The 16,474-nt window shown below is 40.3% G+C and overlaps 1 protein-coding gene across 2 annotated transcripts in view; it reads right to left on the bottom strand.

Annotated features, from left to right (window-relative positions):
• The window catches only part of rpn2 (ribophorin II), a 56,165-nt gene extending 47,691 nt beyond the window's left edge, over positions 1-8,474 (bottom strand). The window contains exon 1 of one of the 2 annotated variants that reach the window (XM_059652764.1): positions 8,319-8,474. In XM_059652764.1, coding sequence (XP_059508747.1) covers positions 8,319-8,337 — 19 coding nt within the window. In that variant the 5' untranslated portion in view covers positions 8,338-8,474. The remainder of the gene's footprint in view (positions 1-8,318) is intronic. The other variant, XM_059652765.1, reaches the window with a different exon arrangement.
• Between the last annotated feature and the right edge of the window lie 8,000 nt (positions 8,475-16,474).

Raw genomic sequence — 16,474 nt, forward strand, 5'->3', positions numbered from 1 at the left:
CGCACATAAAGTCTGTAGCCATGGAGGATAACACTTTGTTAATAAAAACCAAAACTAAAAATATTTTTTCCAATTATCCTCTGCTACAATGACAAGGCTACAATTTATTACTGTTTGAAAGAGGTAGAATATTGCAGTTTGGCTTTGGCTAACTTTTCAGGTGAGGATTGAGTGAATAGTCTCCAATCTGGCCATTCTGCTCAGCTGAGACTGATGGGAGATGATGGCACCACAACCATTGTAAATTTAAGAATAAAATGAATATTTATTTGTAGATTTAATCTGTAAGTAGGATGATTGAGTGCAATTTTTTCCTCATTGTACTGAAGAAAACTGACTAGAATCAGCGAAAGCAGTAACAAGTTACCAACTTGGATGATCAGCCATGATCATATTAAATGGTGCAGCAGGATCAAAGGGCTGAATGGCCTACTCCTGGCCCCTATTTTGTATGTTTCTAAAACTGTGAAATTGAATTTTCAAAAACATTTTGTTCTTCAATTAACAGAGGGGAAAAAAAACACTTAGTCACTACTCAAATAGTGTTTAGGATTATTCAATTGGACAAATGCCAGAAACATTGCCACTCATTGGTTATTGTTACATAAATATTGGTTGTATGCTCAACCCTTTATCTTCTATGACCAAAAAAGGAGATACAAGGAAAATTGATAAGAGTCTATAATTAAGGATTGGGTGATCTTGAAAAGACACAGCGCCACCTTACTTGTAAGGAATCTGGTGAACTTGGTAGAACTTTTGTTTGTAAAGGATGAAAGAATGGACAAATAAATAAGTATCTATAGACATTATTTGTATGGATTTCCTGAAGGTACTTGAAGTTCCTCATAAAAGAAAGTTAATGTCTTGAAAGGAAATAGATGATTCGGGAATTGGGAGATTCGGGAATTGGGAGATTCGGGAATTGGGAGATTCGGGAATTGGGAGATTCGGGAATTGGGAGATTCGGGAATTGGGAGATTCGGGAATTGGGAGATTCGGGAATTGGGAGATTCGGGAATTGGCTGAGTGGAAGATGACAGAAAATGGGTTAATAGGCAGAACTAACGAGTGGCGTTTCACATGGACCAGCGCTGAAGCTTGAACAGTACAATATATTCTTTAGTGACGGAAATAAGCAAGGAACATAGGTATTTCTCTCAGTATAGCTTGAGAGACACCATTTTTCAAGTATGGGCAAGGAGAGGAGGCAAGACTCCATGAAACACAGAAAATCTTATCCAAATTTACCAGCAATTCAAAGTTAGTTGGCATTATCTGTAGCTCAGATAAAAATATTAAAAAGCTATGTTTAAAAAATGGGCCAAGGTATAACAAATTTAACCCAATAGGGTGTTATAAAGTGGAGGCTGAACCTCCACCCACACATTCCGAGAATCAAAACACCCAAACAAGAGCATCTTGCCCTATAATCTGTTAAAAGGAGTGTGAAATAGGGTGTAATCTATCTTTCAGCAACTTCTAGTGGTTAAATCAAGTAAATCCCTGACACTCACTTTACAATCAACAGGTAACAATGTATTTATTTAACTCTTAATAGTTTATTTAATTTGTTCACTGTTACTAAACCAACAAATCCCTTCTAACTACTAACCATTTCCGAATAACCCAAGATTCCAACTGTATGTTGCTCCAATAACTGTAGGCCCCACTAATATAACAAAACAATGGAATTTAGTGTCTCAAACTTATAACTAGGTTACATCTTCCAGGATGTTGTGTCTTCTCCATCAGGAATGCTTTTGCTCACAATCCTTCTGTCAGGAATCTTAGTTAGGAGTGCGGTGGTACCGTTATGAATAGATGGTGTTTTCTCTAAGAGCTAAGAACTGTTATCTTTAGCAGATGGCAATTAGCTCTGCTGATTTTCCTACAGCCCCCTTCTTTTATACCCGTGATGACATAACAATTTCTTGCAATTGGATTTGTCCTCGGTTGTAAAAATAATCAGATTTAAATTTGATAGGTTTTTTGCATCTAAGTGCCTAGTTCACGTTGATTAGTGAAATTCAAAACCCCCATTGACTTGGTAAAAAAATGCTGCTTGGCTTGGTAACGGTATGGCCTATAGATACAAATGTTTCAATTTGGGTGCTCTCTATGGTTAAAAACTTTCAAGCTGCTCACAGACATCTCCAAGCATAGAAAAAGCACAATCTTTTAAAAGGGACCACTAGAAGTTGCTGAAAGATAGGTTACACCCCATTTCACACTCCTTTTAACAGATTATAGGGAAAGATGCTCCTCTTTGGGTGTTTTGATTCTCAGGAGGTGGGGGGGGGGGGGGGGGGGGGGGGAGAAGAGGAGGTGTCAGCCTCCACTTTATAACACCCTATTGGGTTAAATTTGTTTCCCGATATCTCACAAACACTAAATTCTAACACCCTGCCTCCCAATCCACAAATACTTCTCCCCAACTTCACAAAAAAAGGTAACGGTAAGATGATCAATATTGGACATAAAAGCACAGAACATTGCAATCCCTAAATAGTGAAAAGCTAAACACAGTTAAGGTTCAAAGAAATGTAGGCTTCCAAACACATAGCTTGCGACTCACTTGGGAGTCTCCACCTCCACTTTGGGAAGCACTGTTGCCACTGTGCGCATGCAGGGGAGGGAGTGAATTTTTAAGGTGATGTTTGAGATGCCAATTAACTAGGCTACTTTATCAGGGATGGTGCTGAGCTGAATGTTGCTCAATTTGGATACAGCAGACAAGCTGAGAGTATTCGATCACACTTCTGTATTTGGTAGAGGGGGATTAGGTAAACAGGAGTTGCTCACCTCAAATTCATAACTTCTAAATTGCTCTCACAATTGTTACTTATATGACTGTTCTAGTCCAGTTGTGGTCAAAGTAAGTCCAAGGGATTTGATCGAGAATCCAGCAATCTTACTGCTGTCAATAGACAATAGGTGCAGGAGTAGGCCATTTGGCCCCTCGAGCCAGTACCACCATTCATTATGATCATGGCTGATCATCCACAATCAGTATCCTGTTCCTGCCTTATCCCCATAACTTTGGATTCCACTATCTTTAAGAGCCCTATCCATCTCTTTCTTGAAAGTATCCAGAGACTTGGCCTCCACTGCCTTCTGGGGCACAGCATTCCATATATCCACCACTCTCTGGTGAAGAAGTTTTTCCTCAACTCTGTTCTAAATGGCCTACCCCTTATTTTTAAACTGTGTCCTCTGTTCTGGCTTCCTGCCTCCAGAGTGTCCAATCCCTTAATAATCTTACACGTCTTAATTAGATCTCCTCTCATCCTTCTAAACTCAAGTGTATACAAGCCCAGTTACTCCAATCTTTCAACATATGATAGTCCCGCCATTCCGGGAATTGACCTCATAAACCTATGCTGCACTCCCTCAATAGCAAGGATGTCCTTCCTCAAATTGGGAGACCAAAACTGCACACAATACTCCAGGTGCGGTCTCACCAGGGCCCTGTACTGCTGCAGAAGGACCTCTTTGCTCCTAAACTCAATTCTTCTTGTTATGAAGGCCAGCATGCCATTAGCTTTCTTCACTGCCTGCTGTGCCTGCATGTTTGCTTTCATTGACTGATGTACAAGAACACCTAGATCTCGTTGTACTTCCCCTTTACCTAACTTGACTCCATTGAGATAGTAATCTGCCTTCCTGTTCTTACCAAAGTGGACAACCACACATTTATCCACATTAAACTGCATCCGCCATGCATCCGTCCACGTCACCCTGTATTCTCATAACATCTTCCTCACATTTCACACTGCCACCCAGCTTTGTGTCATCAGCAAATTTGCTAATATTACTTTTAATGCCTTCGTCTGTATCATTAATGTATATCATAAACAGCTGCAGTCCCAGCACCAAACCTTGTGGTACCTCACTGGTCACCGCCTGCCATTCCAAAAGGGCCCCGTTTTCACTTCTCTTTGGCTGGCTGACAGGAAGCAATTTTCAATCCAAGTCAGTATTTTGCCCCCAATACCATGTGCCCTAATTTTGCTCACTAATCCCCTATGTGGGATTTTAGATCTGTCTTAAGATCAAGGAGAGATGTTAGATTTGGCACACCATCAACCACCTTTAAGGTTCACTCTTTTGACCACCTATACTCAGTTGCAATAGAGAGTACAAAGGGCTTCCACAAGTGAGGGTGTTGACCCCAAGCAGGGTTACAAGGTTGAGGGCAATGACCACTACGAATCCCATCCCAATCCTTTTGCTCTCTCAGGTCTTATTCTTTGCTCCAGTCCTATTCTCTCAATTCACATCAAGAAGTTATGGCAATTGTCAAGCTTCTAACTGGGGTCACAGTACGAAAAATGCTGGAGACCCACTAGTGCACTATCTACAGGATGTATGTTGAATTGCTCACCAGAGATTTCCAATGTCTAAATTGCTCTCATAACCACTACTTTTGAAGCTGTTCCAGTTCAGTTCTGGCCAACAGAAAACTCAAGATTCATTTCAGACAATATCTTCAGTATAGTTACTTTGTTTTTGCTTCAAATATTTTCTGCTCCTGTGGCACTGTTTTTGTTTAGATACTGACAATGTCATTCAGAAATTAAGTGCATCCAACTGCAGAGGTCTTTCACAAACCAAGACAAGCAAAACCTCCAGTGTAGTAAAGAAGATATTGCATTGTCAAAAGTATGAATTTGTTAAATGCTTCCTCACTTGCTAGCTCAGTTAAAAACATTCCAATGCACCATTCAACGAAGAGTTCACCTGGTATTCTGGCCAATATTCCCCAATCTAATACTACCAACAAATTGACTGCCATTTTTCTCATAACCACTGAAACAGATAGCAGGTTGATATATTTGTGCATCAACACACTTCAAAACATTATGTCTGATGTGAAACACTGGAACACTTCGACGAGAAATGGCACGTAGAAAGCAAATATTAAAATTGCAAGGCAGCACATCTGAAACAAAAACTCATACTATAAAGTTGTAACTTCAAAGTTTTGCAGTAAAGATCACAGTGGATCAGCAATCCATATCATTCCATTATCATTCAAATGAGTGCAACAATTCATTGCCCCTTTAACAAAGCACCCCAACATGCTTCAGAAATGTTATAAATGAATCTGACATAGTCAACATAAAATGACACTAGTATAAAGTACTAAAGGCTCATCAAAATGTTAGGCTTTATGAACCTCTTAGAGGCGGCATGAGAAATCAAACAGGGGGTGCAGGAAAGAGATATGCAAAAGGAATTACAGAGTGTAGCATCTTAGCATTTATGCTGGAATGAATAAAATCAAGAACCCTCAAAAGGCCACGGAATTAGGCTGCACATAGCTGGGAGGGTTGATGAACTGAAATAGATTACAGAGACAGAGAAGGTCAAAGCCATGAGATGTGAAAACAAAGATGACGATTTTAAAATTGAATTCCTTAACCTGAAGCCAAAATAGGTCAGAGAGTAGAAGGGTAGCTTGTGAACAGACTTGCTGTGACTTTACACATGGGCAGATTTTTGGTCAACTCAAGTTTTTGAAGCACACAAAACCGGCAGCTGGTCAATAGTCTAAAGGAATCAAAGATATGGGTAAGGGTTTTGCACAGATGAACTGAGGCTGGGAGAGAGTTGGGACATGTCTCCATTTTCATGGAGATGGAAATAGGCAGTCTTAGTGCAACATGGATGTGATTAAAAGTCCAAGTATAATAGCAAGGTTGCAAACAATTGAGTTCAACCTGACAGTTGCCAAGGAGAGGGAAGGAATTTGTGGCTAGGGAATGGACTTGCCATGGAGATCAAATGCAAACTATCAGCGCTGAGCATCATTATCTCTCTGAAACTTGACTGTAACTTCAGTGTGCTATGTATGTGCAGATGCCATTCAAGGCTTGGGGATTGGCTGTACCGTAACCAACCACACCAGAGATGCTCGTAATTGAAATCAGCAAGAATTTCAGCTTTTCTGCTCCAACCTTGCTTTAAATAATATCATTAAGTGTTACATCTTGTCCAATCAGGGTATCTTTTCTGAAAAGCAGTGACACAATTAACGAAATGCGATGAGCAACAATGCTAACCATAGAAATTGAAGTATTATTCTGTGGACTGCTGTTAACTGACAAATTAGCAGATTTTAAAAAACTAAATTGAAGTCTTAAATTTTGCCCTGTATTTTAGCTGTTAACTTTATTCTACGTATATCCCAAATTTTAACCTAAAGGTTAAAGCGAAAACTATATAGCTAACTGAAGGAATTGTGAACAACTAAGTTTTAAAGAGAACACAGTAACTGGGGAGAGCAATGGTGATATGAAATGCTAGGAGAGTTCCAGCATGTCAGGACAAATGGCTAAAGTTTGAGAGGTAAGGAAACATTGTATACTGGAGATTTGACAGCACAGGATGTGAGCAGGGATATTGGACCTCAAGATATTGCAAAGACATGCAGTAATGTCACGGTGGGATGGAATGGGCAGGCAATGAGATTGTCCAGGAAGGGGTAAATGGAGATTGGCAAAGATTAGTGGGAAAAATGGATGAGTATTTGCACTGAATTTGATGAAGGGCAGTGTCCTGGTCCAGCATTGTGACACAGTGACCAACACTGCTGCCTCTCAACAGCAGGGACGAAGGTTCAATTCTAACCATGGGTGGTTGTGAAGCATGTGGAGTTTGTACATTCTCCCCATGTCTGCATGAGTTTCTGCCAGCTGTTCCATTTTCCTTCCACTGTTCAAAGATATGCAGATTAGGTGGATTGGCCATGCGAAATTGCTCCAAAGATGTGTAGTCTAGGTGGGTTAGCCATGACAAGCTGGCTTAGAGGGACATGGCAAGAGGCAGTGGTTCGGGATGGGATGCTTTTTAGAGGCTCAGTGCAGAATCAATGGGCCAAGTAGCCTCTTCTGCACTGTAAGGGTTTCTATGATTCTAGAAGGGTTTATAAACAGAGAGCTTGATATATTGACGAAATGGTTAACAGATTAAAGCTAGACAGTGGTGCATACAGGTGTAGAGACAGACATTCCATTGACGAATAAAATTTGAAGTTTGTTTCAGCTGGGAACTATCAGGTTGAGTATTACTAAGTAGAAATAGAGCCAGATGGTAAACTGAACAGCTTTTAAACTCTGGCATTGCTGTCATTGAACTTCAAAGCCATTAATGTCAACAGTTATGCACAATTGTAGGGAACCATCAGTAACATTATGGATCATATCAGTGGCTAGCACAATAGAAATGAGAAACAAAAATTCAGAACTTGTTCTGCACACATTTAGATTGCACCTAGTGAGAAGGCATTACAGATGTGCTGGCCATAGGCAGATCATGAAAGAGTGATCAAAATGGAAGATAACATAATTCATCATGTCAAAAGCCAGAAAAGACAAACTAATGCACCAGACCATGATAAAACTTTGATCATCATGATTTTGTGGCTTTGAGTAGGCTGGAAAGTGGGGGAAGAGAGGGGTAAACTTGAATAGATTTCAAGAGACTGCTTGGAGAGTTGGGCACAATGAAAGCCCATAGAGCCACATGTAGTGTTCTCTCATTAGAGAGATAATTGGTAGTGAGTTTAACCTGAGGGTCACTGCACTTCAGGCAGAGTTGGAAATTTCAACCTTTACAGGAACTGAACCCATGCTGTCAGTGTCACTGTGCATTAGAAACTAGCTGTCCAGCCAACTGAGTTTACAATTCCTGCAAATTATTTTAATCTACTCGCTCAGATATGTTACACCAAACTTCCAGGGCATGTAGTACGTGAACTTAAAACTTTTGACACTACCACTGTGTCACAAAACATTGGGATCTCAGTGGAGACAACACATTTCAGAAGACTAAAGGATCAAGGGTCCACTGGGAGGTTTAAGAAACAGTGTAATTTACAATTTTGAAAGGAGTGGCAGGCAGCAGCACCCATGGCCCGAAACGCTGACTTCCCTGCTTCTCGGGCACTGCCTGACTTGCTAAGCATTTGCGGCTCCATATTTATTGGCTCGAGGTTCAAAAGCTCGGGATACAGCACTCGGTGCTGAACCACAAGCAACACCCGAACCCATTCCACAACGAGCAGCTAGATCCCCCTCCTTAGCTAGCGCCAACACCCCCTTCCTTCTGCCTGCCCGTCGGCTCCCTCTTTCCCCAAAGACGGAAGGCAGGGTGGTGAAGAGAAGCCACGTCCTCACGAAGCGCTTGGTTTTTCTCGGTGTCTCTCGTGGCCACCACCCCGGCTCACGGCGCTCTAGGCCGGAGTGAGCGAGTGAAGGAAGGAGACAACAAGCTGTTCCCACCTCATGCCACCTTGCCCTTGCCCCAGTTACCTGCTGCTCTCATTGTCATGGCGCCTCACGGAGAGGGGGAGGAGGGCACCCAACCAGACGACGGGAGGGAAGGAGGTCAAACCCACCGCACATACACTTCCGGGTTAGCAGACTCATCCATTTCATGAGGGGAGACGTGGGGAGGAAGGGGAATGAACATAAACACTGCAACAGTTCACGGTGAAGACATTAATCGATTCAGTTTTTCTCTACTTGACATTCACTAAATTATTAAATCCGTATGACAAACAGCGTCCTGTTTCCGTCAGCGAAGGCAGAGAATGACTTCTCCCGCTCCCTTCATCATCCCTGTACTCCTCACTGTCGGTCGGTGTTTGATGAAATTAATCAAAGTTATTAAATGTGTTAAATTGAGAGAGATGGTCAATTTCGGAATTGCTTTTGATGGACGAATATGATTTGTAAATGTATATTTTTCGGGGCTTTGTCTGACCAAGCAGGAGGTGATGCGCATGTGTTGGGAGCCGATTGGTTGCCGTGGGCGGTTAATCATCGAACCCCCGCCGCCCTGGCGCACACGTGAGCGCGGCAGTCACGTGGGCTCGCCCCAGCGTCAGTTCATGGAAGCGTTTCATTCATTGATCGGGAAGGAGTTTGGAAAGAAATCCCACGTTTAATTTCTAATGGATCCTGAGGCGAAAATGTTGTATTGCTTCCCACCCTCAGTCAGCTTGTTTAGAGACCTAAACAGAAGTTGCTGGAAAAGCTGAGCGGGTGGCAGCATCTGTGGAGGAGGGAACAGAGTTAACATTTCGGGCCCGGTGATCCTTCCTCAGAACTGGTAGTCGCTGGGAAAACGTCAGTTTACATGCGCACAATAGAGTGGGAAGGGTGGGCAAGGAAGTAAACGATAGGATAGAGCCTAAAGAAAGAGAAGAGCAGTTGGACAGGCAAAAAAGTTGATAATAATCGGGCTGGGAGGGTGAATAATTGTTAATGGGGACTGTTAGTGACTAACAACAAGGGGCGTGTAGTGGCAGGCTATGTGGTTAAAAAGGCCTGGTGTGTGGGGTGGGGGGCTGGGACATGGGAGAGTTTAGGCCCTAAAGTTATTGAACTCAGTATCGAGTCCAGTGGGCTGTAGGGTCCAAAAGCAGAAAATGAGGTGTTGTTCCTCCAGCTTCACTGGAACACTGCAGCAAGCCATAGACAGAGATTGTTAGCAACTCCTTTATCTGTCCAACTGCTCTTCTCTCTCTTTAGGCTCTATCCTATCATTTACTCCCTACCTCACCCACCTCCCTATTTTCTGCATATAAACTGACGTTGTCCCAGCCGCCATCAGTTCTGAGAAGGATCACCGGACCCGAAACGTTAACTGTTTTCTCCTTCACAGATGCTGTCAGGCCTGCTGAGCTTTTACAGTAACTTTGCTTTTGTTCCTGATTCACAGCATCCACAGTTCTTTTGGTTTTTGTTTAGCTTGTTCAGAGGTGTTATTGCACACCTCTGGAGCACGTGGGACTTGAACCCAAACCCTCTGGCCCAGGGGTAGGGACACAACCGCAGAGCCCTAAAGTGTAAATTTCTTTCTTGAATCTACAAGGGGTGTGGGGAAAAGGCAGTAAAGTGCAGTTGAGGGTTATCAAATCAGCCCTGATCTCATTGAATGGTAGAGAAAGATCAATGGCAGTGGCCTACTATCTTCCAATGTTTTATGCATTTATTGAATAAATGAAACAGTTTGATGAAGAGTCACTAATCTGAAAACATTAAAGTTGCTTTTTCCCCACTGGCCAGTAGAGTTTTGCTGGCAGTTTCTGTTTTTGGAATGCGAATCTGACTGGTATTATAACAATAAACTGCATCAAGTTAATTAAGTGGCTTTTGCTATGACTTATTGTATTTTTTTGTGCTACTGCGGTAATGTCCATACCCCTGGACTCAGGGACCTGAGTTCAGATCTCACCTGCTTCAGAGGTGTGTAATAACATCTCTGAACAGGTTAATTACAAAAAAAAATTGGTAACATCAATTAGGTTCATGGGATATTGACATCACTGATAAAGCCGCATTTATTCCCCATCTCTAGTTGTCAGAGGACAGTAAAGAGCCATGTTACTCTGCATCTGGAGTCATAAGTAGTCTAGACAGGTATGAATGACAACTTCCTTCCCTAAAGGGGAAGTGAACCAGGAGGTTTTCCAACCAGCGACAATAGCTTTATGGTCATCATTAGGCTCTTAATTCCAATTTTTTTTTGAATTCAAACTCGACTATCTGCCACAGCAGGATTTAAACGCAGGTTCCGCAACTTTACTTGGGTCTGTAGATTAACAGTCTAGCAATAATTCCACTAAGCCATCACTGCCTACTTCCATTATGAATCATATACCTTGCATGCCTGTTAAAGCCGCAAATATGTTTTGTATCAAGTTTAATTCAAGATTAATTTTGTTCAGTTTCAGAAATAGACATTTGCTTCATGGAAAATATTACAGATTTATAAACTTCGAGCCACTTTTCCCTGGAGAATATTGAATATGTAGCATCCTTAGAAAAAATTATTTCATTATTTTAATAATATTGGCATCAAGCCATAAAGCACCTTCTCTTCACTGATTATGAATCCTATGTCACAGGCTCTATGATTACCTCACACTTTGAAATGGGCTGCAATAATAAAGGAGTGACTTGTATGTGCACTGATGTTTGAAAGAGCTGTTGATAAATGGGAATATTATTTTCTGTTTTATGAGACAAAAACTGCTTCGAACAGAACCATATTTTTTCCCTACAGCTTGAACAAAAAATGTAGTCAGCAGTGAAATGATTCTCCAGTTACTTTGCAACTTAGAACTCTGGTCATGGTGAAATACAGGAATCTGTTGCACATTGTATAACTGTAACATCTGTTACCATTTATATCCCTGTGTCAATTTATGCAGTAAGACTATTTTAAAGGAACTCTGCCTGCACAGAAGTTTGGTAATAATATTTGCATGATGTGATTTGAAGACATAGAATGTTTACCTTTTTTCATTATGCCAAGGTGTCACTTAATATTATGCTGAAATATGAGTCTCTTTGGCAAAAATTAAGAACTTGATTTTACTGGGACTGGATTGGTCCCCATTCTGAAGATGAGTCGGTCCTAAACAGACTGACTTTTCACAGCCTGTCCTGGATCAATAACATGCTATGGGAGGCGTAAACAGTCTTCAGACTTCTGCCCCTTAGTGCAGAAAATCCCACCTTCAAAATCTACTGACTTATCTCACTGAATGGCAATTGCAGCAGTGTTATCAGCACTAGAGTTTTGACGGCTCCTTAGGGGGAGCAGGTAGAACCCAAGCTTCCTGGTTCCTGGATATGTATACTACCACTGCATCACAAGAGCCCTCTTAGAATTATTGATACTCTTAACTTCACCTAATTGGCATTTAAACACTTTAATCCACTATTATGAAACATCTCCCCAATTTAGAATTCAGCCAACTGCTTCAAATGACAAAAGCCTTAATTATGTAACAATTGATCGTACGGTCCCTTATCAAATGTTCTTACACATCAGCAATTTTAAATTTTTGTGTAATGCAATTCCCCTTGGAAAATTACAAATGAATTTTGTTCAAATAATTGTTTAGGCACTGAATACCAAATGATAAAATCTTGCCATATGTCTGTGTCTTTTGATTTCTAATCCGTTTGTCAGTTTCGCTTTATTGATGATGAAAATCCCTGATGATTTTGAACACATTTTTCATATCTTTTCTCTGATCTTCACGTTATTGGATTCTCCACAAAACTGAATCACCCATTCCCAACATCATTCTGATAAATGTCTTAGCCCTTCTCTAAGATACTGCTTTATCTGATCAACAAACAAAACACAAGCTCTAGGAACTGCATTGAGGCAGTGTCTTAACAGTGTCAATAACATTTGAGAATGAATCGCTGAGAAATGCATGCAATTTATGTAGAGCACATTTGTTATTTGATGTACTCTGTGAAGCTTTTGGCCCACAATTTATCTGTTAAGCCATATTTGTCTCATTTTCATTCCAGATGTTAGAGTATAATTATATCCACTTTATAAATCTTTGTGCTTTGTTAACTTTGGACAGTGATATTTATTTTACCTGTTCAACGGAGGAATCTTGGGGCATTATTCTTTTTAATCGGCACTTGTGACTTCAAACTTTGTCTACCAGATCACTAACCAGATAATAACATAAATTTAACAGTCTCTTAAAGGGATTGAAACATAAATTGTTCGTCTTTTCTGGGATCATATCAAGGGATGGAGTCTAGCATTTTGAACCTAAATAAAGATCATTCTAAGGATATGAAGGCACTGCTGGCTAAAATGAATTGAAAACCTGGGTTAAAAACTACAATAGCAGAGATGCAGTGTTAGACGTTTAAAGAGAAACTTAATAATTTTCAGCAAAGATTTATCCCAGTGAGAAAAAAAAGGCTCTTTAAGAAGGTTGCATCCTTGTGGTTGAATAAGGGAGTTAGGAAATTGAAAGTCATAATATACAAATCTGCAAAGGTATTAGTGGTAGGTCAGAAATTTGATCTGATTTTATGATGTGCAAACATTACTCAAAAAATAGCAGAGCAATCAGAGTATGAGAGGAAGTGAGATAGTAATATAAATATATATTATTGGGTACATTTAAGGCGTCATTGGATAAGCATATGGACGTACGTGGAATGGTGTAGGTTAGATGGGCTTGAGATCGGTGTGACAGATCGGCACAACATCGAGGGCCGAAGGTCCTGTACTGTGCTGTAATGTTCTATGTTCTAAAGAAAGGGAAAGAGAAAGGCATCAGACTGGTAGTTTATGTCTGTGTGGAAGACATAGAAAACTTTCCAAAGGTGCCTGAAAATTAAGAAATGAACAAGAGGGAGGAACCTAAAACAGTTATCATCATCAGGGAAAGTAAGAACTGCTGGTGCTGGAGTCTGAGATAACACAGTATGGAGCTGGAGGAACACAGCAGGCCAGGAAGAACTCAGTTTCCATTTGAGACCCTTCTTGAAGGGCCCTTACCTGAAATGTCAACTTTCCTGTTCCTCTGATGTTGCCTGGCCTGCTGTGTTCCTCCACCTCCACGCTGTGTTCTCATCACCAGGGAAAATAGTGTTGAGAATATTAACATATCTAAAGGCTGACCAGTCCCCAAGACGCAATTTCCTACATCCTAGTGTGTTAAAAGATGTGGCTGCAGTAATAGTACATGGCTAGATTATAACCTTTCAAAATTCTTTTGATTCTGGAAGAGTCCTAGCAATTGCAAACTCATTAATAGAACACCTTTATTCAAGAAAGGAGCAAAACAGACAGCAGGAAACAATAAACCAGTTAACCTAGTATCTAAAGTAAGAAATTGTTAAACTGCTTTGTTAAGAAGGTTATTGTACAATATTTAGAAAATCAAAATGACATTAGTCAACAAACTTTTTTGAAAGGGACCATGTTTTAACTAGTTCATTGGAGTGTTCTTTTTGAAGAAATAACAAGCAAGGTGGATAAAAGCGAACCTATAGAAGTGGTGTACTTAGATTTCCAAGGCTCTTGGTAAAATGCCACATCAAAAGTTACTGCCAAATAAGAGCAAATGGAGTAGACAATAATATATTAGCATAGATAAAAAATAGGTTAGATACCAGGAAGCAAAGCGTAGTGATAAATGGGTCTTTTCAATTGGCTACCTGTAAATAATGAAGTGCAACAAGGATCAGTGCTGTGGTTGCAACTATTTACAATCTATACCTATAACATGATTGAAGTGACAAAATGGAAGCTAAATTTGCCAATGATAGCAAGATACATAGGACAGTATGTCATGAAAGGGAGGAACAGAGCAGAGAGATATACAAAGGATGGGTGAGTGGATGAAAATTTGGCACATGGAGTACAATGTGGGAAAATGACAAAGGAAGAGTAGAAAAGCAAAACATTATTTAAATGTAAAGAGATTAGAGAACTTAGTAGTACAGGAGGAATCTAGGTGTCATTGTGCATGATTCATGATAAAGTTAGGATTTAGGTACAATGAGTGATTTGGAAGACAAATGGAATATTGATATTTATTGAAAGGCTAATGGAATATAAAAGTAGGTAAGTTTTGCAGCAGGTGTACAGGCATTTGTTGAGATCACATTTGTGGACAGCCTTGGTTGCCGCAAGTAGAAAAAGGTTTTTAAAAAAACAGAAGCAGTTCAGGGAAGATTCACTATACTGATTGGAGTTTAGAGGAATGAGAGGTGGTCTTCACGAATCATACAAGGTCCTGAAGGGACCTTAATATGGTGAATATTGGGAGGATGCTCCCTCATATGAGGAAGACCACAACCAGGAAGCAGAATTTAGGAACAAAAGATTTCCCTTTCAAGACGGAGATCAAGAGAACTCCTCCTTTCAGTGTGTCAATAATGTGTCAAGTTCTCCTTCTCAGAAAGGAGTCGAGGCAGAGTTAGATTTTTAACATACAAAGGAATAAAACGTAAGGCAGAAAGGTGAGGATCTAGTTGAATGGTAGGGTAGGCCTGAAGGGCCAAGTGACCTACTCTTACATCTAAGTGCTGTTTTCAAAACTGGCAGGCATGCTGACATTGTGGATTTTTTTTACCCGTCCTCACTCTCCGCTGTTTAAAAATCTGGTCCCCTGTGGGTAACTTTTGAATCACTGAGAGAAGCTTATGGATTTCCACTTCTGAGAAATCCTGAGGTGCAGTTGATTTCAGTGGAGTCGTAATGGTGAGTGCTGATAGTTTTGCTGTCGTTACTACCAAAAATTCTGAATTATTGAAAATGAACTGAGGTAACTGCGCTTGAATATTTTCAGTTGCCTGCAGCTTGAACCCATTTTCCATATGAGACATAGACAAGGCAATGGGATTTAAAAAAGAGTGCTTTACTCTTTTTAAAGTTTTCTTTTCAAAGTTAACAATTGTAACTATTCTCAGGAAAGATAGCCAAACACTCCAGTTTGTTGAAAAAATATATTATAATTTTAAATGTGCCAATCCTTTAGGGTTAAATGAAAAATAATGGATATCTGGGAGTGATTTCCAAACAGCAATGTAATCACCAGATCCAAATGGCAGAATAAACTGGGAGTGATTTATAATGTATTCTGATCGGAAGCTTAAGTTACTGGTCGAAAAGTTATTTCCACATTATCTCCAATTGTTTACCATATGTTCTAGTATCATTTTTCATGATTGTTTCTTTCAGTTCTTGGTCATTTAAAAGCCTATTTTAATATTGGTATTGTCAATGTGGTCATCCTGAAGAATTAATGTTTGAGATTCCATTTTTCCAGTTTTGCTGAGAAATAATCTGTGATTCATTTGCAAATGAGTGCACATTTGGTATATGTTAGGGCTAAACAGACCATTCTATTCACTTGTGCAATGAAAAGCAAACTACAGATGTGGGAAATCAGAAACAAAAATAGCAATTCTTATCCACCATGGGCCAATCAGTATCTGTAAAGGAAAAAGATGAGTCAAAACATTTCCAATATGTATCCTTCAAATAGACTGAATGCTGAAAGATGAGAAGCCATTATAGTAACTTTCACAAAGGTAGGTTGAGAATAAATGGAGGGGAGGAAATCAGCTAGGAACTAACAGACATGTCAGTTTCAAAGATGTAGTTAAGGTGTTCAATGACCTGTGACCAGAATAATGGGTTGGAATTTTGCCATTGAGAGGGAAACTTGAGTTCTCAGCTTTGCAATTCCATCTCCATAAAATTGACACCTATGCATATTGTTTTCACTCTGGGGAGGCAGGTTGAGATCACATCCCATTGATTGATTCTAGAAAAAAGTTTGGATGTGGCACATCCAAAGTGCTGCAATGGTTTAAAACAACAGGCTGAACTTAATTCTCTGTGATTTTGTCCCAGTTGTGTCAAAGGCTGTCATGCCCTCTAGCCCTCAACCCACTCAGTCACAATGCTACATCTGTGTCCTCATGCAGCCTCTGTATCCCCCCAGCGCCCCCCACAATTCCCCTTTGTTGGTCTCATGCATTTTTCTTTTTATTTCCTTTATCCATTGATGGGATGAGGCCAGCATATATTGCCCATCCCTAATTTCCCAGACAGCAGTTATGAGTCAACTACATTACTGTGGGCCTGGTGTCACATGTAAGCTCAACCAGGTAAG

Source organism: Stegostoma tigrinum, chromosome 19 (assembly GCF_030684315.1).
Source record: "Stegostoma tigrinum isolate sSteTig4 chromosome 19, sSteTig4.hap1, whole genome shotgun sequence".
Lineage (NCBI taxonomy): Eukaryota > Metazoa > Chordata > Chondrichthyes > Orectolobiformes > Stegostomatidae > Stegostoma > Stegostoma tigrinum.